Genomic DNA, 26,226 nt, shown 5'->3' with positions numbered 1-26,226 from the left:
GCCAGTAAAGATCTAGATGTTTGGAATAAGAGAAGAACACTACAAATAAAGTGAAATGAATGAAGTATCAGTGTACTGGGTCTGGCTGGGATGGAGTTCACCTTCCCTGCAGCAACCCATACAGTGATGTTGAGTGAGGGAGTTAAGAGAATCTTATGAAGTAGAGAAAACGCTGACGGCATTAAACTAGGATGCTACTTAGTGTCCTTGCTAACTATGGTGCATTGTGCAAATTAACTAAAGCAAGAAGCCTTGGGCCCCTTACTAATGTCAGTCTCCTAGTAAGAGTGGGAGCCTATCTTAAGAAGCTGGTAGAAACTGGTCCTGCAGATGGACAAGAGCCAAGGAGCAACTGAGTCTGTGCAAAGACAAGAGGTCAACTAGCAGTGATGAGGAAGAGTAGCCAACCTTAATCCCCACGACCCCCAACGACCACTACCAGGAGACACTGTGCAAGCGCAGATGGGAGGACTTTATGGAAATTACTCTTTCAAACTAATTTTAATATGAAGCGGGGACAGGTTATGAATATGTATAGGCACATTGTGAAACTTCATGCATATGTAACTCTTTGCTGCATATAACCATGGCAAATCGCTGCGTCAGGCATGCACGACTTTGGTGGGACTACCCCCGTGCTGCCCAGCGCTGAATAAACATACCTACTTTACAATCTTATTGATTGTGGAGTCCGTTTTCTGCAAGTCACTGTGCTCTGCACTTGTAGCTAGAACAACACTGGTATCACACCAGTGTTGTGTCTATTGCTGAGCAGTGCTGGCACAGCACCAAAAGTCCCTCCAAAGCCCCCCAAAGCCAGCAGGCTGGGGGTAGGCAAGAGGTGGGGAGGGGACATCACCAGGGTAGCTGACCCAAACCACCCAAAGGGATGCATCTCTACCACATGGTGTCACACCCAGCAATAAAAGGAGGGAAAGAGGAATGAGGTTCTCATTATGAAGACACCTGTCCTCCCAAACAACCACTCCATGTATTGAGGCCCTGCTTCCCAGGACATGGCCAAATATTAGTTGTTTTTCTTCCCTCCGTGTTTCCATGCAGCCTTTGCTTGCACACACAAACACACACCTTCTTTTCCCTTTATTTAAATTATCCTTATCTCAACCCATGAGCCTTTTTTTCCCCCCTTCTTTCCAGCATACTCTCTCCCCCTGCCCTCCTTTTTTTTTTAGGGGGGAGGGATCGGGGGTGAGACAGCAGCTGTGCTGGAGTTTAGCTTCCCAGCAGGGTAAAACCACCATGGTCTGCAATTCTCCTGAGTTAGAATTTAGTCTGGCATATCTGAAGAAACTATGAAAAATTCCAAGAGGTACAAAAACAATTCAGAAAAGCCTTACTGTAAATGTTATAAAGGTCCCGATGTTACTATCACAGTAAGTAAAAAACAGCATTCTAATGGCATAACACCTAACCTACCTAAGAAATGAACTTACAGAAAATCCACATATAGCTGGTGGTCAAACAAGTCAACTCACAGTTGACGTGTTAAAAACTGAATTTGTGTTGGTGTCAAACTTTAGGTGCAACTTCATATTATAGTTAAAGTCACCTAGCAGCTATGTACCATGAAAAGGAAAAGTCCACCTTCCCCACCAGTATCCCACATATTTCTGTCCCAATGTTTGGGCCATGCATCTGACCTTCAAGCAAACTCTGTTTGGGGACCTCTTCTAGTGTAAGCCAGCTTCAGAATCAAGGCTGTAACTGCTGCCTAGGAAAGCAGATGTCTAGAAAACAATTGCTGAAAGACAGAGCTTGTGCTACGCCCTGGAAGAATACTGACAGAAACAAAACCCAGTGCAATGTCTTATTGTATATGATGGAGTAAGATTTTACTCATGCCTGAAGAAAAGAATATTGTATAGTGCTTTTTGTCTATTTTCTTACCTTAGGAGAACACAGCAAAACAGCTTAACACAACAGATCTTTTTGTGCCAACTCTACTGTATGATCCATCCACTTTCACTCAGTGAAGATTTCCTGTGCTGCCTTGAGTGGCTGCCTATATAAATACAGCTAGCTGTTCTGATGCTTTCAGAATATTTTTGTCAGCATGTACATTAAAGACCAATAGCATAAACTATATTCCAGGATGAAAAGCACCCTAAGTGCCACCCTTGCACCACATTTACAGAAAAATGTAAACACAAACTATTTGTTTCTCCAAGGGTACATTTGCAGCCCTCCTGAAAGATTTTTTCAGAAGTTAAGGCCAGCTTTGCTCATGTGACTTGAAAAGGATGTAAGCAAGCAGCTCTGCTGTATCATTTCAGAAGTAGTCCACACCTATTTCAGCCAAGATTGCTTTCCTAGTTCAGCTTTAGGACAAGTCAACTCTTCCCTTCAAATTATCCACATGGATGTTACAAACCTTTTTAAGGACTTGCACAAACACTCAAGTTAGTCAGGATATGGATTACAGCACTGACTCCCTATGTGAGCACTTAGCAAAAGCTCAGTGCCTGGTGGCTGTGCCCACCCTGGAGCCAAACCGCCCTGGTGGAGCGGCAGACACTTCACCAGGCTGCACCCCACCAGCTAGGCTACACCTGATGTACTTGGACACTGTCTACAGAGGAACACAAGCAGAACAACTGTGTGACTATCTCTGCCTGATATGCAGACTTGCTCTGGGATTTTCATGTGAGCATCTGTAAAGCACACCTCATGCTTACATTCACTCCCTGGTTTGCTGTGCCCCAACTAACCTTTGGAGAAAAAGAACTAAATACATCAGGTACCACAGGGGTGTGTCTCTAAAACAAACTGGTTCAACAGCATTAAATCCTGTGCATATTTATTCAAAGCTGAAGCAACCTCAAATAAGAGTACCAAATTTCATTTCCAGAGTGTTCATGTCTCTCCCAAAGCAAACAAAATACAGTGAATGTAACAGATTTCTCATGTTTCTTTTAAATACTTTTTTTTCCCTACTATCCCTCAAAAGTTCTTATGCAGGAACCATAATAACTAAACAGAAATTTAGCTATTAGTAGCAGTAATAATTAAATATACTCAAATATTTTGACATAAGGACTGATTGTTCAGATTCCTTAAATACCACACAAGCAAGCAAGTTTAAAATCATATTAAAGCACTGAACAGTAGAGTTCTAGTTGGGAGCACAGTCTCTCAATGTTAAAACCAAGTACAAAAAAATAATTACTGAAAAGATTGCCATAAAAGCACTTAAAATCACCATCATCCGATCCTGATCAGGTTCATTTGGTACAAAATGGCAGAATATGAGACATATAGCTGATGAATCATTAGACCTGGAATCTTTACATTTAACATTGAAGCTACAAAATGCTGCTCTCAAAGGAAGTCACAGCCTTGCATTGTACTTCTGCAAATTACAGTTGATATCTAAACAGAATTGTACCAAGCAAAAGGATTCTCCAAACTAGCTCATGCTACACACAAATAATTTAAAAATATGAAACCATGGGTTTCCCATTTTGAAGAGTCCACTCATTCATCACTCTCTATTATTTTCTTTGAAAATATCAACATCTGTAATAAAACGTATTACAGTAATACGCTACTGAAACAATAAAATGTAAAACTCAGGTAACTATCCAAGAATTTTTGAATTCTACAGCAATATATATATGAGAAAGGGTTTATTCAACTTCTCTCATCTGAGAGCATGTGCTTCACTTACATTTAAAATGTATTTACAGCCAGTACCCTTTTATTATTACTTACCAGGCTACATTTAAACTACTAACCAAGACCAATTTGCAACAGAAAAACAATTAGCCAAATAATCAGAGCCAACACTGGCAAAAGAGAAATAACAAGCTATTACAGTGGGGATTTAAAAAAAAAAAAAAAAAAAAGTGCTACCAGTTAGATATTAGTAATTGTTGACACCTAAGAAGATATGATTATTCAAGTATGCAGTGTCTGGGGGCTTTGTTGTTGTTTAATTTATTTATTTTAAAGAATCTAGGATTTTAGGCTTCAAAACAAAGGGTGTAATGGGGTGCAGTTACATAAACAGGACACACATTTCAAGAACAAGTCCACTTTCTTGCCATTATATACTTACTAGACGTCACAATTCACATAATGTAACTAAATCACAGCTGCACGATGAATAACGAAGTTGTAAATTCTGACCTCAAAGTCTATGGCAAGAGTATTATGCAATTAAAATCTGGACAAGAGAGAAATCTCAACAATAAGAACAAAGGTTTAAGTGGCATGATGTCTCTCCATTGTCACTCCTGCAAGAGAACCTTACTGACTGACAGCAGGTCTAAAAGAACAGAAAACACAAGTATCAATACAGCTTGTTCTTCCAAGTTATGTATACACTCTTCTCATATCTACAATTCATTACTGAACATGGAAAGAAGTGTATTTAAAGAAAGACTTTTCCCTGCTACATCTGTAAGAAAGTAGCATGGAAAGCAGCAAGAAAGGATCTTTACTTTCAACTAAATCAACATTCTATTCCTTTGATCCAGAATGTTCTTAGGTTCATAATAAGAACACTTGGTTTAATATAATTAACACTCTGGGAAGCAAAAGAAAGAAAAATAAATGACAAAGTGGTTGGAACTACACGGGAAACATCCTCCCCTCTCCTGTCACCCCATTACTAGACTGTACATGACCTCTACAGAAAGGGAACTGGGCAACATGCTGACAACTGCAGAAAACAGAAAGCAATTTGAACTTCTCACATTGCGTTATTCCTGAATGCAGGGTTTTAAAAGATTGAATGGAAAAAGACTGGATAATACATTCAACCACTTAATGAAAACATCTGCTAAGGAATTTATAAGCTGCCAGAAACGAAATCGAGGTTTTTAACAGCACGAAAGCAGTGCAAAGTAGTTCTGAAAATATGTAAGCAGAGCATACAAAACTGATAGCATGCTCTTATTTGAAATACTGGCCCACATTTGATTCAAGCATCCTGAAAGAAAATATGTATCAGGCAGAAAAGCGTTTAAGAGGCAAGTAATGAGGATAACGATAGTGAAAAATAACTTCTAATTTTAGATTAAAGATATAGAAGTAATTTTTACAATTCAAAGGGAAAAAAAGAACTGCATGCCTTAAAAGAACTTAATTCCAACTGGTAGAAAAGGTAGAATGGAATTCTGTAACAGAATAATACAAAATAAAACATTAAAATGTAACAAGGTAGAAATGTTAGACTCCTGTATACTGTTCCTTATAGTAAGAGTGGGACTCACCATAGCATATCATGAGGGCAATACGAAGAGATTTATATACATATTTATAATACCTGTTCTACATTATTACTTTTTTTTTTTTGTACAAAAAGAATAAAGCAGAAAACTTAATGGTGTAAGCTAGTACTTAAACTGATATGCTTCACAAAATATTCTCCTAGGAGCACCTTATTCCTTATTTGCTCAGAATATAAGCATAAATATCTTCATCCAGCTGCAGTCAGATTGCATGCTAGACTATATTAAACAGCTATGTTATGCTCTGATTTCCACACTGGAAAAGGGATTGACTCTAAGGCTGGTTTGATCCCCATAGAAAACAAGACTAGTTTTTATAATGAGGACATTAAATGCAAACGTGAGAATGTTCAATTTTGGTAACCACAGGCTTCTATGAGAAAAGTTCATAGATTACTTCTGGTACTGATTTAAAAGTATATGCATGATTATAATAAACACATAATCACAGATAGCATTACAATCCCATTCTATCCATCTACATAAATATATTCTATAGCAATCATCTTTAATATACACTTATATATGCTGCCATTTTGATAAAGGCATCAAAAATAAATTCAAAAACTGTTGTCATCAACAAATCAGAACCACAACCGCAACCTGGTATTAGAAACAGGTACACTCAATCTGTCAGAACTGTCTTGGCCATAACAACTCCATAGCAGAGGGAAATGGAAACTTCTGCAAGGTATAAAACTGACGAGGACAGAAAGAAAGAAAACATTCTCTGGACAGTTATTAATTTAAACCATCAGTTCAAGTCTTCTTTTTAATAAAAAAAGGAGTTGGAAGACAGACTCTTTCTAGGTAATTTAATTGTCAGCTTAAGCAGACCGACATACATCTCAACATTAAAATATAAATACTGACATATTTATTCCACATGTGGGATTTAGATTGCAAGTCTTATTAGGCAAGCCTTAGTCATGCAAAACACTCCGATAAGACATTACTTCCTTTGACTCAGTAATGGTAACCAGGCTAAAAAGAATTGCTTTTCGGATACCAGCAACAAAGACAGTTATATGGAAATGATGCGAGGCAGCCCTACCACCAAAGGGCCAAAGATTGACAACACTCTTGCAAACTTTTATGATACCATACATCCACAGGGTGAGATGTTTCTTGTGACAAGGGTCAAATAAATTTCAGTTGCTGTCAAAAGAGGTATAAAGAAAAGACACATCCCATCTGTCCCCAAAAGCCTCCAAGTCATTCTGAGACCTAGACCATCTACTGTGCCTTTTCAAGCACCAGAAATCTGTGCCGCCAAGCCCTCTATCAATAATTATTACACTGAAATTGTGCTTTGCAGATGCAAAATTTTGGTAGCATGCTGAAAGCCAAACAATTAGGGCAGTGTGAATGAAAATATGAAAAGACACTTTATAGCACAGTTTAAAAAAAATAAAGGATTATAAAGCTAACATTTTCACTGCATTGCACAGAGCAATTTTGTGCAAAGCTGAAGTCAGGTGAATTTTTTCCAGAGGAAAAAATTAATTAAAAATTAAGTCCTATTTGTCTCACAGAGTCTAAGGACCTGAAAAAAGCCACAGTCATACCTTGTACATTTGTAGCTAAATCTCTCTTAGGAGTTCATGCAATGAATATAGCAGAAAAAGAGTTAAGACAACTTAGGACGTGGAAAGAGACATGTATAAGTACTCCCTCTGCTTTACCTATGGGATTTTGGTGACAACAATATATTAAAAGGAGTTATCCTGCAGCCTTAAACACAGCAGCGCATGTATTAATTATTCTATTATGAAGACTGGACACACACGCATATATAACACCCACATGTAGGTTAGCCATAGAAATGTTACCTTATACATTCTCTCAGCACCAGTTTCCTTAGAAGCAACTTCATACAGTCATGCTACACTAAACCTAAAGCATTGTCTTGTCAGGATCCTGTGCGATAACCCATCCTACACTAAACAATACAGGCTTTCCTCCCTTTGCATTAGTTCATATGTAGTAACTCTTCCTATGCTAGTTTGTCTGCAACTCATTAGTTTCTTCACTTAAGAAAACATTTCCATGCAAACTACTTTTTGTGTAACCCTACCTCTCCTAAGCAACTTCTTGGTACAGAGTTTTGGTTCATGAAGTAAATTAAATCAAGAAAGACTTTGCTAAAAGATAGGAAGCACACAGTAAAAACGTAGTCTGAAAAAGCTATATGTATAACAGCAGGCTTACACTTGCAAAACCACAGTTACGGGACACTCAGTACTAAGTACTAAAAATGAGCAATTATCAGTTAAATCCTGAGACAGAATTTCTTTGGGAACAAAAACAAAACAAAAAGACAAAAAGCCTCAACACACACTTTAGAACAAGACTGCAAACATTACGCTGAAACAGACAGCAATCTTGCCCACAAAGGAAAGAAATATGAACTTGTTTCTAAGCAGCTTCCCATTTTTGAGCCATGCCATCCTCCCTTGACAGAAACTAATGTTATATTATGAAAACAGCCATCAAAAATGAAGTGCTCTATCAATTTCAGACCATTAAGATACCAGCATATATTTCTTGCTGCAATGTCTGCCTCCAACCGCAATTTACCCAAACTAGAATTTAGCTTACACATTCATGAATTAATTTACCTATGCTTCTTTCCTTTACCCTAAAAATTCGCAAAGAGAGCTGACACAAAGGATCCCCTGTCATTACCTGTGCTGAAAGATTCTATTATTTCCAACTTCAGATGGTAAAGTTTTCAGCTCTATGAAGTAGAATGTAAGTAAATGAAGCTGCAGTGTCAGATTCTCCCGCCATCATTACACTTACCTACACATATCCATAAACTGTTAAACAAGTGAATACAAATTTATTTCAATTATAGCTAAGATAATGTATCATTTAAAGAATAGTATTATGACATTAAAAATACAAAATTCCAACATACAGTTTCAAAATGCCAGTTAAATGTTCCTAAGCATTAGGATATATTCCTTTATTGCATGTTCACGTAAGTTTCTTATGTGTAACTCAGATACATCATTCAGCACAGACATCTTCCACTTGACCCAATGGATTACATGAGGCAATCAAAACCTGCATGTAAACTATGAAGAGGATTTAAGACACACACACAGGCTGCTTGCTCTTCTCAGGTGGAGCAGCATAGCATCAACAATCCAAAAACACAAGATATGCTTCAGCTTTCAGACTCAAAACTGCTCAGAGTATAGCTGCCTTATATTAGTTTTCTGAAAGTTAGAGAGGGGGTCTAAGAACTGCAAAGACCAATCCCCAAGATGAGAAGAAAAATACTGGTCTGATTCCAATACAAAAGAATAATCTCATTTTATGAAACAGAATCCACAAGTGATAAGTAAGATATGTTCCTGATCATCTTAATTCTGGACAACACAGATCCATCAAGATCTACCTTAACATGAGCTATCCACTCAATTGACCCAATTGATTAAGGTAACTGTCCTGTATAAATTGATGCTAGTGACCAAACCTATTAACTTCAACAGGATTCCTCCAGAGCTGGAGGTTATATGGTCTTTGATGGACTCTCTCTTTCATGGAAACCAGGCAAAGAAATAGTGCCTCTAAAAAAAGCACAGCCCGTTGTAATCATCTGATAAAAATTCTCATGAAACTCTGAAATTCAGCTTACTATGGTCTGTCATTCTGTGGCCTATCCAATGGAATTATAAACTCTGTGAAGCAACTGTATGAGAAATAAAACCCTAGTAAATGTAAACCAGTACAAGAGCTACACAAGTTTCCTCTTTTGCTTTGGTATGTGTTTAATAATTAATCTTCACTGTTCAATAGTTAAACACAATGCACAGTGTTTACACAGTCGTTATTCTTTTACTCTTAAACTAATGTTAGAAAAGGATAGAGATGGACTGGTCCTAGGAAAGAACTGGTTAATATTTTTAGTGTGAAGTGGCTTATTTTTTTATTTTTATTTTTAAATAGTGAGGAGCACTAAGTTACTAGCGTACTGGGACTTTTTATTTATTTGTTTATTTAACCAGAAATTTAAGTCTTTTTTTTCTGGGGCAATTTTTTATATACAGTCTCTTTAGGAATGTAATCTTAACCTAGCACAAATAATTTACATCAACAAGATCTCTGTTAGGCAACAATTTCTTTTATCTTAGCTGTAGATCGATACGGGGGGGGGGGGGGGTAGGCGGTAGGATTTCCACAACTTGTGGAAACAAGTTGTTTCTGATGAAACACTAAGCACACTAAGCAGCTTAACCAATTAAGAGTGTGATTTCAACTGAAACAACCCTATTCCCCAGATCAGCCACTGGTGAATTCCGTAAAGGAGCAGAAAGGAGCAGATGGAGAAAAAGAGAAAAAGAGGAGTAGGGGAGAGGGATTAAGTGCAGATTAAGTGCATCCTGCTATTTTCATGAACATTTTCTACACATAGCCTGAACAAAATCAAAAGGGTTTGTCAAATCCTAGTGTCCTAGTATACTTCCAGAAGGCAGGAGTCTTTCGATATTACCAAAAATTAGATTTAACAGCACTGAAAATTCATGCAGCTAGCTTCTGAGTAACGTTCCTTCTGTTTATGGTTGGTGTGGAAGGAGAAATGGAATTTCTTTACAAGTTGTCAATTTTACAACGTTCTAAGTTTTCAAATACATTTTCTTGCATCCATAAAACACAACAGCAGGAATGCTCACTGAGGACTCAAAGTTCTAAAATTCAGCCATTTTTACATAACCTCACCCATACACAGAGAAGCTCTGGGGTTTTGTTTGTAATACTAAATAGTTCTGCTAAAAACTGTCTTCAAAAGCAATGGTAGAATTATGTTTTTCTTCCCTCAAGTCTTCCTGAGTAAATCCACCTTTGGAAAAAGACCAGAGATGGCCTTAAATGCAGACATGTCAAAGAGTTACACTACTACTTTTTGAAACATTAAGCAAAAGGGTCTTCTTTAACAAATTCTATATAGCACATCCACTTGAAATATAAACGTATCCATATGAAATATACTCGACATACACAGTTTCCTTATTCTTCTACTGGTAAGTCATGCTGCCCATCTAGGTAAAATTTCTGACCTTACACTTTTTTTTTTTTTTAATTATATTGGCTATACAGCAAATTTAGTTCATCCTCTTCAAATACATCAGAAAAAAATTTAATCAAAGCCTGTTTTTAATTAAACAGCCTTTTAAATACATCACTGTCCCATTTCCCTATGGAATTGTGTTGATAGGAATAGTGAGCGCATACTGAAATGCAAGCACCAGGCACCTGAGATTTTTTGGTTATACGTTTTTGCTGCAAGGAATATACTCCTCTAATACCCTTCATACATAATGATTCACAAAACAGGCACGGACACTCTTTCAAAGGCAACTCGGACAGAAGGTTTAGGAACACTGAGGTTATTGGCATGCAGACAATGTACCTGCACAGCATTGAGCAACCTCTTGAAAAGTAAGGTTGATAAGGTGCACACACCAACAACACCAACAAAAAGTCCAACTCACACAGTCCAAGTGTGAGTACTTCAGTGTGTGAGAAAACTGTTCTGAACAAAGTACAAATCCATACCCGGTACCCTGGTACTTATAATTATGTACACACTTGTCCTTAATATGATTATGCAATAATCATTTCTTATCACTGAGCAGTAGGAGTTTCATAGTTGGGGCAGAAAAAATCCTTATGCTTTTTGCCTTATCTTCCAGCTATTCAACTGGCATAATAAGACAACTTTTGTAGCTATATTTTAATGATTTTGTTTCCTAATCAGTCCTGTGTCACTTGAGTAACTAAAACCAAGAAATAAAGATCCTAACTTCAAACACTGTCAAGCAATAAAGAAGTAAATGCTAAAAACTATTTTTATTTTTCATAGATACAAGGCAAATGCACACAAAGACAATTTACTAATAGCAATATTCCACATTTCAGAACGCTGTACAGTCTGCATTCACATAGAGAAAAATATAGTCATCACAATCTTACAAATCAATTCAAAGCCAACACGTTACTAAAGCAGAATTTCCCAATAGTTCACAGAAATAGCAATAAAATAACTATTACTGGAATTCTGTATGACGACAAAAGATGCAGGAAAAAATATTTTTGTCTATCAAAACCTACCTATTGGAACATGAATTTGAAATACCTCAAAACTTGCTAAAGCTGAAAACTCTTTAAAGTGTGATTTAGGTTTCCTAACCAGCACAATAATGTTGATTTATCTGTCCCTCCTCTCTCCCACATCTCACAAAAATCAAAAAATTTGTATTAAAATAAGGTATCAAATACAATGTCTGGTGTGTTATCATCATGGAAGCATTAGTAGAAGAGATAAGCAGTTGACTGTCATACCCACACATATCTCCACCAGCCAAATGTGGTAACATTCCTACAAAACGTTTTGGCAAAAGGACAAGCAGCAGTGCTAAAGAAGTTCTTTTCCAGCAGCTGGCAAAAAAAGGAAAGCTATATTCTCAATGACCAATAGAACATTTTAAAGCTTTCTGCAGCACACTTTTAAGTCTTAATTTATTACATGAAATAAATATCTAGAGGCATCCTAATCTTTACACAAGTTTCTTTGAACTTTCTTCTACTTTTCTCACATTAAGTAATGTTTTGTCTTTAGCATTGATCAATATCCTCAAGTCTGAGAAAAAGGGCAAAAAGGAAACAAACCAAACACAACCTTTGCACATTTGGTTAATATACATTGCTAAACAAAGATGGGGACGAGGGTGAGGAGGTGGAGGGACGACAACACCCTGTGCCAATCAGCACAATACTTGATTACACAATTTCAGCAGCATCATTGCCAAATAGTACAGCCCACTGACCCCTAACTCAGTCTGGAATACATCCACAAACCTTAACCTGATTAGGAATTTGTGCACAATTGTGAAATTCCATAGTTGCACATTTTTTTCTCTGCTCTAGCATCGTAAGTTTTACTCAAGATAAACATTGAAGTAGCTAGGAAAAAAAGTAAAATACAAATACAGTTAATTTTTAGAAATTATTATGGAATTTACAGGAGTATTTCCAACAGTTTTGGATTTGGTTGGTTGGTTTTAGTTTTTAAATTCCAGAGATTTTATTTGAGCTAACTTGGCAAGTTAAAAATCAGGCATAAAATGCCAACATTTTAACTTCATTTAAAAAGGAAATAGGTACAGTAGTTTTAGATTTTTCCATATAAACTCTGAAAATTAACTGCTAAAAAAAACATAGTAGGCCTGTTGCTAGCAAGGATTTAACATACACAGAACTTGAAAAAAAAAAAAGCACTCTCTCAAAGTAAGGAGTTCAGTGCAGTGACACCTGCACGTCCCAAAAGCATCTGCTCACTTCTATGGCTGAAGCAACTAACGAACCAACAAAGTTTCATTTCTGTATGTACAAAGAATGACCGTGTGTGTATTTTCACCAGTGATGCAGAAAAACAGACTCCTTTCTTAGTCATTTCTCAAACCTGTCCCTTGGACATGAAACTGTGCCTAAACCATTCACATTGCAGCAATCAGCTGAACAGGCTGGGCTAACAGTCAGGGCAAATTATTTTAAAGTTTGTATTTGCTCTCTCAAGTTCTAACACTGTTTATGGTGAGAAGATAAAGAAAATCTTGTTTTAAAGGAAGAGTTGCTGTCACAGAACATCTATGAAATTAAACAGCTCAGAAACACAGTTTAATAAACGCTTAGCTTAAATTACTTTGATATTTTAAGGTATTTCTTCTTTCATTCAATTTAGCTTCCACCCCAACATGCTCAGCTCTACTTGTTTTCCCATAGGTAATACTTACTAGTTTAAGAGACTTTATTGCTTAAGAGACTTGCGCGAAGTTCTTGCTACTCTGACAAGGCAAAGATTAGTGCTGCAGTCTATTGCAGTTCATTAAGCTACAAGAATGGCTTGCATGAAGCCTGACAAAAACAACACCTCATTCTGTTATCTTCCAAAAAAATTACCAGAAATGTAGTTTAATAAATTCCAGAAACTTAAGGATGTTACTACTTGAAACTAATGCACAGGTGCAACGTTGACAAGATCAAGTTACCACCACATATCGTGGTTTCTCTATCACAATTATGAAATAGAATGGGCACATAATTAGCAATCTAAAAGAAACTTTTGAAGCCCGGTAATTTTGACTAAGACCTGCTGTATGCCAAGAACAAGACGCAAACAGCTTAAAAAAAAAAAAAAACTCCACGCACATAAGGAACTAGTCATTTTTCCATTCCAGATCTAAACTCTCCTTGGTCTCCTGTGTCCATATTTAGCTCATGCTGTTCTGGCTCAACTGAATGTCTTTAAAAAAGCAATGGAAAGTTCTCCACTGTTACCCATACAGAGGAATAGAAGCTTTTGCTAGAATAAATCCTTCATCAGCATGCTTTACATTTCTATGTAAAAGGGCACATTATTATTACTTAACAGATTCCTCAATTGCTTCTTGTGTAATTTCATTGAAGTAAAAGGATTTTTACCAATCATCTGTCTATCTCATTGCTGTTATTAGAATATTAAGAGTTTGAAAATATACTAACATACCCTCCCCTTACCCTTATACTATTACTGTTATACTATATACTTTCTAAATCAAGTTTTCTACCTTGTGGCCCTATTCCAAACAGAGGCAAACATGCAGAGGGGCTGGTCTCCAGCCTCTTCTAAAGCTCAGGGTATTCTCAAAACTGAAGGAGACAGAAAGAAGAAACAGATACCAGAACTCTCAGAAACAGTACACACATGCCAACCCATCTGAGCAAAAAGGAAATTTGTAACGGAAGTTGTAACAGGTTTCAACTGCTCCATCAACCTCCATCAGGTCTTGTGCTGAACAGCATTATGTAGCCAGGAAATTTGGCAATTCCCAATATTCCATACTGGGAGAAAAATAAAGTTCAACACTGCAATAGACATTTTAGTTTACTACCCAGTGCAATCTTCCAAATATCTCTTGTTCTCTATATTCCAATCAAAAATAAACTAATACTTTCGAACCATAGTATACATATTGCTCTACAGAATAATACTAAGAGGTCAAAGCAGCAGAACTGACATAAGCAGTGGCCAACAGGAGCAAGCCAGACTGCCTGCAGAGCAGAAATCAAAGAAAAACCAAAAAGGTGACTTGACAATGACCGTTCTTTTACAAATCACCCAAATTGTGACTTCTAGTTAAATTTCTATTGAAGTAGATAACTAAGTCAGTTTTATTCCACAAAGCATTTTCAAATAGATTCTAGATGAGAAACATAGGACTTTAGAGGAAAAGGATATCTCATGGCAGCAGAGTAACACTGTAACAGAGTTCAGCCTACTACACCAGAAGAGTGCATTATACCTAGATTACACTACAATGGCACAAAATAAAAAGATGCAAATTAGTTTAAAAGTAGATACATGATTTATTAAACAAATGTTACATAACCACATAATTTATTACTCCTAAGACACTATATATGAACATAAATGCCATACAATAAACATCTGTAACATACCTTTTCTAAGTTTTTTGGCTCCAAGGAAAACTGAATACATAATGAATTCGGGTGTAGTGTTTTATATTTGACAAAAGATTTAATGCTAACAGAAGAATGACTAATGGCCACACTGTAATTCTCCTTACAATACAAAACTTTTATTAATTATTGATAACTTGCAGCATGTGTTGGAACAGTTTGCAGACTGTGTATTATTTTGCCCAGCACCCGATCCTGATCTATGTTTATACATTTTCTTCTCTGTGGTGCTGGCAATAGAGAATTTGGTTTTACTATATAACAACATTCTATTTCATCAGAAGTGCCCCTCTACCTCTTGACCTCATGCTTCAAATTTAAGGACTAAGGTCAGAATTCTATGGGGGGGGGGAAAAGAATCACTCGCATATGTATGTTCTGTGATTGAAGTTAAAAAAAAAAAACATTTCAAATTATTTGTCTAGTTAATAAAAGCATGAATTATCCAAGGAAAGGTACAGAGAGAAAAGTTCAACCAACTAACTAGGTTACCTTCATTTAGTGATACAAGCACAAACTAAGAACACTTTCACACTCAAAATATTTGCATCTATCTGCACACATACTGAAATATAAGAAAATCCATTTAAACATAAGAAAATAAACTTATTCAAAGTGAGGTGGTTTAAACACTAGAAGAGGTTACCCAAAGAGCCTGTGGAGTCTCTGCCTTTGGAGATATTCAAAAACTGAGGGGACAACGTCCTGAGGAACCTGCCCTAGTAGGCCCTGCTTTGAACAAAGGGGTTGAACTACATGGTCTCCAGAGGTCCCTTCCAACCTCAACCCTCCAGTGATTCCATTGTTTAAGAATCTCGGTTTCTGCCAAAAAAAAAAAAAAAAGACAGCAAAAGAAAGGTTCAGGAAAAATAAGATTAGTCAGATAATGCATAACACCTACAAATATTTCCTAAAGTCATCATCACTGTTTTACAGTTACCTTTAGAGCCTACATGAGATGTCTGAGCAAATTATGCAACTCAGAAGTTAATGTTTGCTTGAACAAAATTCTGCATGAAATTTTATCTACTACAAGGTAACAACTGCAAAGGAAGCACAGCTAAAAACAGCATTAAATAAAAATTACTTCTTATAACTATACTATTTGTAAATGAAAATACCTGACTGAAGTAGCAAGTCAAAACCTACGATTGATGACTGTCTCTGTCTGGTTAGATCACTTTCTCCCCAGGAGTCAGAGAACTTCTTCCTAAATGGTAATTCCTACGGCAAAGATGGCCTTCACTGGGAGTCAGATGAGGAAGCCTTCAGCTTCACTGCCAGATATTAGTTTATATCTTTACACAAAGGAACAAAGAAAGAAAATGAAAAAATGAAAGCTAAAATTCTTTTCCTGCCCAGGCAAGTATTGACTGAACATATTAGCTTGATTTTAAAGATTCTAAACTCATATCAAACTGTCTGGGAAATAACCAAACAATTCCGTCCCTCCTCCTACAGAAAACAGGGGTATCATATAAAGTTCTCAGATAACAGGTTCAAAACAGAACAGAGGAATGAGTTATTCACAGAACACAAGATATATAGTGATGCTTGTTGATTCAAAAACCATACACGGACTCATGAGTTTTAAAAAATTAGGTACATTCATGGAAGAAAAAGCTACACAAAACATTATCCCCACTGAGAGACTGGGAGAGCTGACCTAAGAAGTAACCTGATACACTTGCCTAGAAAAAAAGAATAAGAATAGAGCATCTGCTGCCAACTACTGCTTAGCCCTGGGGAACAAGCAGGATTGAAACAATGGTCTTGTCACATACCAGGATCCAAGAACTTTAGACTTCAAGATAGGATAGCAGATTAATCCAGTACAGTTGTTCCTGTGAAGAATGATCTCTGGATTGCCAAAATACAGAAAGAAACTAACAGTGTTGCAAGAGCACATCACTCCTCCTAAAGAGGAGTGAAACAGTGGTTTGACATTATAATACAATCCATGAAATATTTAGCTCTACTGCAGCCTGAGAAGGTAACTTACTTTCCCGCCTTTCATAGCCTTTTTAAAAAAAATAAAAAATAAAAAAAAATCTAAAGAAACCACGGTGGAATAAGGAAAAACCTTTTTAATCATTACAGCAATTAAAGCAGGAATGATAATTCTATTTGAATAAAAACAGGCTTCCAGTGAAGTATAAATAACCAACATAGAGCCTGAGAAAATAACATGCAATTTCAGGAGAAAAATACGTAGTATTTAGTTTTAAGCAATTCAAGTATGTATTAACACATTAAGTGGAAAAAAAACAAAACACACCTCTTGTCATGTCAAAGTTGAAAAAAATTCAAGTCACTGTCTGTCATGCAGCTCTCTACTCCAGAAAGTAATCTGGAAGAGCATACCAACTCAGTACAGATCACCGATAAGGAGAACATTAGTGTGCACAGGCAGAGAAGAATAGTACCAACAATGAACCTGTTAATCTAGAACATACATCAACAAAAAGTTCTGGAAACACAGGTTTCTGAAAGCTATAAAGAAAGCCTTGCCACCTTCCCCTAACCTACTAACATAAGCAGGAACCCCAGCTAATCACAACTAGCGTGGCTGGATAGACACTAATGTAACTGTATCCTAGAACACTTTATTTCCAGAAATTATCACCACCATGAATAGTAGCAAAGAAAAAAAAAAGCAACTGAATAAACCATAAAAAGTACTGATTATTTGTACACAGAATCCCAATGACCTTCTCTTCCTAAAGGATATCCAGTATGTTCTACATAAGATAAAAATTTCTCTTCTTTATTAGCTCCTGGTCTACACTATAGTTCCAGCCTTAACAAGTGAGTAACTATATTGAAGTTTACTTCTCAAAAACAGGCTATAACAAGACATTGAGGTCCCTTTAAATTATCTAAACTCACTTATTTGGTGAAGATACAGCTTCAGAAAGTTTCCTATATCCCCAAAACATCACATCCCCCATATCTGCAGTCTTTTATTTTGGAAAGAAAGAGTACAGCACATACTGCAAGAAAAGGAAATTTAGGAAGCAAGACATTAAGCAATCTCACTCTAGAGCAAATCAATAAACTGCACAAAGTTAGTCCTATCAAGAGGTTTTATGTACTTGGGTGGGGGGAAACAGATACCAAAACCTTGTTCAACCCTGAAATTTGCAGTGTATTTAGAGGTGAATCTTGCAGAGTGTACTCCTCCACTATAATTCTGTTTGACTACAATGGGTCACACAAAGTCAATCCGCTGTGATCAGTACTGAACATAGAAGCTGATAGGCTTGGCAATATTGGTAAAGTATGGCTTCATGGATAAATCATCAAGCCATACTTAAATACACTATGAAAAACAAAACAAGCAAACAAAACAAAACACAAGGCCATGACCTTACCTTTTTCCACCAAAAAGAAAACTATTTTGTTTGGTATCTAACGTGTTTACAGATCACTGAAAAAATATTTCTGAGGAAAATATCAACATTCCACAGCAACACTAGATGCTGAGCACATAGCCAGTAGCTTTCTGCCACTAGAAGAAAGGAGAAATACTTCACAGGTATCAGACAAATCATTGTCCATGTGATGGAGATTTAACTCCCTGATACCCAACAGATAAAGAATCCTTCCCCAGTTCCATCCTCCAACACGTTATAAAAAAACAAACGCATCTCCTCTCACTCTGACATTGTATCTTGCAGACTTTACCTCCCAGGGAAAAACATTCAGTGCTGAAACCAGACAGAGGCAGCCTGGATTAAACAGATGGCACAGTATTTAGAACAGTTTCACTGTTAGTAACACGATAATGGCATTCTTCCTGGAACCCTTCTCGTGCTCTCCCAATATCCCCATAAAAAAAAACTGAAACCCAGAAACATCTTTTCATCAGATACGAAAAACGAAAATCAAACCTGCAGTCTGTCCTAAAATTCTGTCAATACCATATTATAAAACAGGGTTTATTCTGATTCTTATAAGCTTGTCAAAAATCAGTATCCTGGCATTTCTGTTATGCTATAAAGAAGTTACATTATAGTAGTATCTAGAATACAGAAATGGTGTAAGCCTTTGTAAGTCAGTGACTGAGTGGTTGCCTTTATCAGTTTCTTTCCAGATAAAGGGCACAATGTACTCAACCTCGAAGCATACATAAAAAAAATAATAATAATTATTCAGATAGTCACGCAATCAACACTTCATAATTATATAGCCACAACACGCCAAACTCCGAGCTCTCCAGGAACAGGCACTGAATGTAACGAAGCAGTAACCTCAATGGAAACGCACGTCTCAAGAAAACCCTTAACTTCCAGTTACCTTTCAGCGCAGTTCCAGAATTTCAGGCAGCCTCCACGCTTCTCCTAGGGAAACAAACAGCGATGCCCTTTTAGGACGCATCCAGCGGCAGGCACCGGGCGGGCTCACGAGCACCCCCAGCAATCCCCCAGCTCCTGCCCGCGACGAGCAGAGCCCCGAGAGCGGGCAGCGGCCGGGCGGGGGGCGCGCGGGCCCGGGGCTTACATAAGCGCGGTGCCCTGCGGGAGGAGGCAGGGGCGGCCCCACTCCCCTCAGAAAGCGGCGGCGGTAGGGACGGTTCGCGCCCCCGCACTCGCAGCTCCTGCGCGCTTCCGTCCTTGTCGGGGCGCCGGCACCAGCTGACGGTCAAGGTAGGAGGGAAAGGGAAGGGGGCGCTCAGTATCGGCCCGGCCGAGGCCCCACCCGCCGCCACCCAACAGCTCCGGTCCTAAGCGGAGCAGAACGGCCCCACCACCCCCTCACCTCTCCTCCAGCCGCTACCGACCCCGCAACTCAACAACGCGCCCGCCCATTGGGCTGCTTCCGCTCCCAACAAGCCCCGCACTGATTGGCTGCGTGCTTCCCCCTCCTTTCGCCCGGCAGGAACTGAAGGGAACGGAACGGGAAGCGCGCGGAACTCTTGCGGCAGGTCCCGGTTTCTGCAGCACCGGCATCAGCCGTTGCCTTCCGTTTCCGGGTGGCTGTGTCCTGGCGGCCGGGCACGGAGCGGGCAGGTACCGGGGGGCCGGCAGCGGGGATCGCGGGGGTACCGGCACTGGCCCGCGCCGCTGCCCGCCCTCGGGCGTGCTGGTGGGGCTGGGGGCTAGGCGTGTGCCTAGAAAGCGCTTTCTGGGAAAAGGGAAAATATTTGTAGGAGAGGGTTTTTGTTTGTTTTGTTTTGGGGGTAGGGGGTAGCTAGCAATAGGCTGTGGTACAGCTCTCGTTGAGATTTTCTGCTCCATCGTTCTTGCCCCCACAGCCAGGGCTCTTTAGGAGTCACAGGCTTTGAAGCTGTGTTTTTAATTTTCCTGAAAATGAGGAGCATTGCATTAGCTCTTCGCTACTAGATATGTGTTAAGATGGGAAATTCACATTATTTTCTTTTAGCCTTTCGTGGTCTCACTGAAAATGTTCACGTTCCCATCTGCCTTTATCAGTTTTCTAATGAGAACTAGTATTTTCTTGTTTTTTCCTGATACTACTTAGTATAAGAAAACTTACATAGCTGCTTGATGAGCGGTGGTGGTGACAACTTACAAGGCAGCAACACTCTAACCTACAATATACCTGCTTAGATAATCAAATGAATTACTTATACCTTGGAAATCTCTTAATCTGTCACTTAAATCAGGGCTTCAAAGCACTTTCAGTATAACAACGTTAATGTAATTTGATACAAACAAGCTGTTGTTTTTCCTAGTTCAACAAATCTGCACGTTTGTTTCTTTAAAACTCACAGGAAAAAATGTGAAGTCTATCATGCGCTTGGAGCTGTGCACCTAAAACTTCTAAATTAGATGTCTTCTTCCCATATAACTGTAAAAAAAAAAAATAGGATGAAGCATATATTCCATAAAGATGAATAAAATTGTGCTCTTTCTAGATTCTGAAGAATAAGTAGTGGCCATAGTATTGTACAGAGACAGAATGTAAGCTTGTCCAAGCTAATATCTATTACCATCCCTAAAAACCTCATAATCTTCGAACACACAAAATTCTAAATGTAGTTGTATCTGCATCTGTAGTGCAGTTTTAAAGACTATGCGTTTAAGCAAATGTCAAAATCAGTCAATTCTTGCCTACTTTTAAAGAAGATGGAACATCAAAATATGAATTTAAAAAAAGGTGCCATGTTTAAACAAGATGAGTATTCATACAGTATAAATGTTGACAATGCTTTAAGAAATGTGACTTTAAACAGCTTCCAGTCCATATGCTTTATACTAGGAAACAAGATAGTTTCATCACGGGGTGCTTTAATTGATTATCCATCTTTTTTTCTGTTAGGTGTGTGTGTGTGTGTGTTCAAATTTTGAGTCAACAACATTAAATTCTTATTCTAAAGTTTCAGCTGATGCCACCAGTTAATTCTTAGTTTAGTATTAGCACCTGAGAAACGCTAGTTTCACTGTCAGTACTGAAGATTGAAGGATTGCCCTGGGCTACAAAATACATACTGCTGCAGTAACAATACTGCCCAGCCTTACATAGTGTTCTTAATTCTTTGTTTGGTTAGCCAGATCAGCTGTCTAAGATTTAAGTCATTGTTTTCTTGTTTCTTTCTGCAGTGGATAATAAGGATGTGAATGGAAAGTTAACAGTTCCTAACTACATACCTCACATTGGTCTTCCCTACTGCTTTTATGCTAAGATCGAAATAACTTTAAACAATACTACAGTTTATAAAATGGAAAACTTGCCATTTTCAACTAGTTTTTAACCAGTTAAACGTTAACATTTTTAACATTTTTAACTAGTGTGCATAATATCTGCACCACTTTATTAAAACAAATACTGCCTTTAATTGGAAAAGTCTACTTTCATATTTTCTTTTCAAGTAGGTTTGACCAAACTTATTACTAAAGAGATGGTGGAGTGCGGGGGATTTAAAATCTGATTTCTGTTGTAATGTGAACATTTTCTAAGTGTTTAATATGCTGTTATGGCTGGATTTAAAGCTAGTAGTTCTGCATGGTTTTAATATTTGATATATATATGCATAAATGCTTGTAACAAGCTACCATTGGATAAGGATTCTATGATTCTGTGATTTTAATGTCTACCATAATGCCCTATTCTTTTATATTTACATCTGAATCTTCTTCTACTGCATTTTTTAAAATTTAAATTGAACTGTGACATATTAGTGTATGTACATTCAATTACGTTGTTTGAGTAAGTCAAGTTCTGTGACGTCTTTGGATTCCAGTTATTTAAAGGAGCTGGGATAAGCCATAATATAACAGTATTCTATAAATGTGCACATAGGTCACTAACTTAAAATTACTTGGTTTTATATTCTATCTAGGGTTTTCTAGTTATGGAGTTAGTTTGATACCTCTCAATCTCCATCACACTTTCAAATTCTAAATATGCAGATAAGGATATTTTACTGGCTAGTCTCAACTAAGCCATTCATTACAATCATTACAAGTCTCAACTTGAGATACTGTTTTACTGACTTGAGAGATATTTTACTGGCTGAGTTGAGACTTCGTCTCAAGCCAAGTCAAGTTAAGACGAAGTCTCAACTCAGCCAGTAAAATATCTTTCAAGCCAGTAAAATAGTCTCAACTAAGCTAGTCATTACAAGTCTCAACTTGTAATGCAGTTTCTTAAATGACATATTAAAAAAAAAAGTCCAATGTGGAGTATTTAAACTATGATTCTGAAATATTTATATGTGACGTGTATATAGGCACTCTGATATCAAACTTGAATGAACTATTATCTTAGCCTCCTAGGTTGTTTGATTTTCTTAATGTTCCTGGGCGATGTTTGTGTTATGCTATGCTATGTATTTTAAGGTCCATATTGATGGTCTTTTTATTAGGAGAAAATAAATCCATAAATAACATAATGTTGCTGTTAATTCTCTGGAAATGGTTTTATATGAAGACTCTTGCCTTTAGACATGTGGCTATTGCTGATAATAAATAAACCAACCATGCAGGTTTTCAGACAAAATAGTAAACTGTTACTATATGGGAAATAATACAGTCCAGCACAGTTTGCTTTACTGTTCTTTATCACCAGCTTCTGAAATGCTACACAGTCTCTTAGCTCTTTGAACAAAGGTGCACTGTTCACAAAGCAGAAACTAGTGTTTTGTAGGATTTCTTGTAACCTCCCCACTCTTCCTGTACAGGATATTGGTCCTTGTGTGTGGAGAATAAGCTGGACTCCCTGAGAACTAAAAACTTCTAATCTTTTCTTTTAGGTATGGCGCATGGAAGTGAACATGGCCATGGCCAAACAGAACTCCCCGACTACAGGCAGTGGAAGGTGGAGGGTACTCCACTAGAGGATGTCCAGAAAAGGCTGGCTAAACGTGGTCTTAGGGATCCATGGGCTCGGTAAGTGCAAGAGCCTCAAAAATTATCTTGATATGTTGTCTTGTGGCATCAACTGGATTTTGACATTGCAGACAACACTTCTTTAGTAAAAATTGTGAAAATTCATCTACAATAAGTAAATTAGAATTTTAGTTATGCCTTTCCCTCTTTTGCACAGAGGTCACATGCTGCATTACCTTGACCAGCCTCTGCATTTTTGACAGGCACTCTTGTACTTTGTGATGTTTCCTGATGATACAGATCAAGCACAGTGACCAGGGCCTCATCCACCAAAGCACTTAAGTTATGTTAGGTTTTGCACATGTGAGTAAGGCTATCTTTTTTCAGTGCAGAGTTTGTGTGCTCAGATGTTGTCAGTGGAACTTATATTCTAGAAATAGGATTGCTCATAAACAACAGGAGGCCTTTATTTGAAAAGAAGAAATATATTAGCACACTGTGGAATTTGATTCAACTATATATTTCATTTTGCTGAGAAACGAATGTAACATGGAAGGTAAGGTAAACTTACATCATGGAAGATGAGACTTTTACCTCTCAGTTGTCCCGTTCTACAATGAATGCCTGCTCTTTTTCTGCTAGAGCAATTCTGGATCATTTAGGCAGCTATAAAACAATGTTTAATATGCGTTCCCCCATCATAAACTATGTAAAATTTTGGTTGAGTGCTCTTCAATCTTGGTGAATAAAACAGTAGTTGTTTTGCGCTGTGTAATCCAGTTCTTCTGTAAGAAGAAAAACTACATGAGCAACTTCTCCGGGAGCATTCATAGAAGAGGCTTTACCTGTTAGCACTTTCTTGTAGTGATAATAGTAATCTCTTTAAAACTTTTTGCATGCTATAACCTCTGGAGGAGCTTGGGGTTGATGGCACTTTTTTCCATCTCTGTAGCAAATGTACATTAAGGTACATATTCCATATGGAATAAGCTGTGTGAAAGATGTCATGTGGAAACCTACATCTTTTTCAATAAGTATCCTGTAACAGCAACTAGAAAACACTGCACCATGCCAATATTCTTTCATCCTGAGTCACAGAAACCATTTGCACAAGAGAATACGATCTGTGAACATAAATACTTGACCCCCTTGTTAAAATCTCTATCTCCCACCAAAATTATGGTTCTGATTTTGTTTGTGTCTATGTAAATGTGGGTTTTTTCCTTTTTCTTAAAGACTTGGTGTCCTTAGAGACTGTTTCTTTTCTATAGATTTCTGTAGATTATGCTGGTTGAACTACACAGCATAATCTAGTGGTTGGCTGTAGTCAGTCACAGCAGTGACTAACATTAGAATAACAATGCGTTAAGAACAGTGAGACAAGAGGGTCAGCTTTGTAAATATTCTAACTTTTTAGCAAAACTTATTTTCATCTGTATAAAATCAGTTTTAGTAGACTTTTCTGACTTTGCCTAACATAGTTAAGCATCGTGTTGTATAACGAAGTGTCTCCACACTGGGATGTTTTCTATGTCTGGAAAAACTTACCCTTCAAGATTGAATTATTCTAGATGTTGTATAGCACCGTGACTAGTCTTTGTAGTTACTCTATCCCTTACAAGTCAGTGGGTTGATTTTGATTCAGAGTGAAAATATGCAACAAGTTTGGGGAGATGAGTCTCATACTAGAATTGTGTTGTTTGTCTATGTTATTTGTACCTCATGTAGATTAATATGTGTAGCAGCTTAGAGTTGATGTCATTAACTTCAGTTACCTCAGTACTTAAATGATAGAAATGTTACAGTCTGAATGCATATCTAAGTTGAATCAAGATTTTTTTCCAAAGATATTCTGTTATATTTATCACAGTGGCTCCACTGATCCTGTTCTATTCTTTTGGTTTTATTTCTCTTTTAGTAATGAAGTCTGGAGGTATATGGGTGGCTATGCAAAACCTGTCACCTTAATGGAAATCTTTACTAGAGGACTCAAGTGGGGATTTGCAGCTTTCGTGGTTGCTCTTGGCATTGAGTATACACTGTTTCCCCCAAAGAAGAATGGAGGCCATCACTAAAGGTCAAATATGACAACTTGCTGCTTTTTCATTACTAAAATGTACAGAAGCCCATTGCCAATTCTGTACTTATAATATGCGTATTAAAGTATGTCACAGGTAAAAAGCATGTTTCTTTGGTTTTATTATGCTTTTATGAAAGGATCAAAAAATGTAGCCAGAGCAATTCCCTCAACTTCTGTCTGCAGAAAGAAAACAAGATACACACATGCTCTTGGGCTTGCTGTACCATCTTTTAAAGAACAGGGGAAACTGTCAGCCCAGTCCTTTAAAGCCCTGCCAGCATTCTATTGAATCAAGAATGTGTGTTACTTTTAAGAGAGAGACTGTATTGTATTACTTAAAGATGTAATAGCTATTATTTGCTGGTGGTCTTGCATGACTTATCATTTCTTAAAAGTATAACTTATTATCCACTTTTCTCTCTAAATAAAAATATTACCGTAAAGCTTTAAAAAGTACCCAACACTGCCTAAAAGTATATGAAAATACCAAACCTTACACTTAAACATATTAAAGAATTAACTAATTTGCAGACACTACTCACCAAAATAACCTGTTCTGTGTAATATCCAGAAATTAAAACTTACTTTTCTGCCATATTTACTAAGCAAATGGGTACGTTTCACTCAGCGCTAACTGTACCTTATCCTAGTATGACTTCAGATATACTTTAGCATAATTTAAATATGTGAAAAAAAGAGAACTCACTTTTCTGGTATCCAATTTCAGTTGTAAGTTTGCATTAGTACAGATTCTTTTATACCTATTCTTTTATATTTTTTGTTTTAAACATCATTTTTTTTCCTTGCATCGTACAACAGCTTCTAGTGTTTTTAGAATGCCTGGAGTGAAAAATATAGTAGAAAACAGCTTTTTGGCAGAATGTCCTCTGCAGTGTTCAGAATTAACACTGGGTAGATATCCTATTTTAAATATTTCTTATGCCCTTAGTAACATAAGAAAAGGAGGGTATACTATCTGTTTTCAATCCAGACAACGATATCTGTGTCATTAAGCAGAAAAGCAAAAGTGATGAATTTTTAGTACCACTAGATACTTATATAGTTA

At 37.4% G+C, this 26,226-nt stretch overlaps 2 protein-coding genes across 13 annotated transcripts in view; one reads left to right on the top strand and one right to left on the bottom strand.

The window, feature by feature from the left end:
• HYCC2 (hyccin PI4KA lipid kinase complex subunit 2) overlaps positions 1–19,686 on the bottom strand; it is a 57,525-nt gene extending 37,839 nt beyond the window's left edge. For 3 of the 11 annotated variants that reach the window (XM_080599675.1, XM_080599665.1, XM_080599666.1), the window contains exons 1-2: positions 19,548–19,686; positions 19,086–19,129 (exon numbers count right to left, since the gene is read on the bottom strand). The gene's annotated coding sequence lies outside the window, so the exon portion shown is untranslated. The other 8 variants (XM_080599668.1, XM_080599667.1, XM_080599673.1 and 5 more) reach the window with 7 other exon arrangements.
• Positions 19,668–25,261, top strand: NDUFB3 (NADH:ubiquinone oxidoreductase subunit B3). Of its 2 annotated transcripts, none has more exons than XM_080599740.1 (3): positions 19,668–19,798; positions 23,005–23,140; positions 24,999–25,261. In XM_080599740.1, exons 2-3 carry the CDS (start codon positions 23,007–23,009, stop codon positions 25,153–25,155), a joined length of 291 nt encoding a protein of 96 aa, XP_080455866.1. In that variant the 5' UTR covers positions 19,668–19,798; positions 23,005–23,006; the 3' UTR covers positions 25,156–25,261. The 2 variants fall into 2 exon arrangements, with proteins under 2 accessions (XP_080455866.1, XP_080455867.1); XM_080599741.1 differs by having other exon boundaries at positions 19,677–19,794.
• The last annotated feature ends 965 nt before the right edge of the window (positions 25,262–26,226 follow it).

The sequence above is a fragment of the Anser brachyrhynchus genome (assembly GCF_964034855.1).
Source record: "Anser brachyrhynchus genome assembly, chromosome: 7".
NCBI classification, from domain to species: domain Eukaryota; kingdom Metazoa; phylum Chordata; class Aves; order Anseriformes; family Anatidae; genus Anser; species Anser brachyrhynchus.
Note: the sequence above shows the minus strand (reverse complement) of the source record. Positions and strands in the feature narration are given on the sequence as shown.

Excerpts from the sequence above, each read along its gene's own strand:
- NDUFB3 (XM_080599740.1), top strand. The coding sequence starts at position 23,007 with ATGGCGCATGGAAGTGAACATGGCCATGGCCAAACAGAACTCCCCGAC. Across the intron at positions 23,141-24,998 it reads CTTAGGGATCCATGGGCTCG|TAATGAAGTCTGGAGGTATA; the intron begins GTAAGTGCAAGA and ends TTTCTCTTTTAG.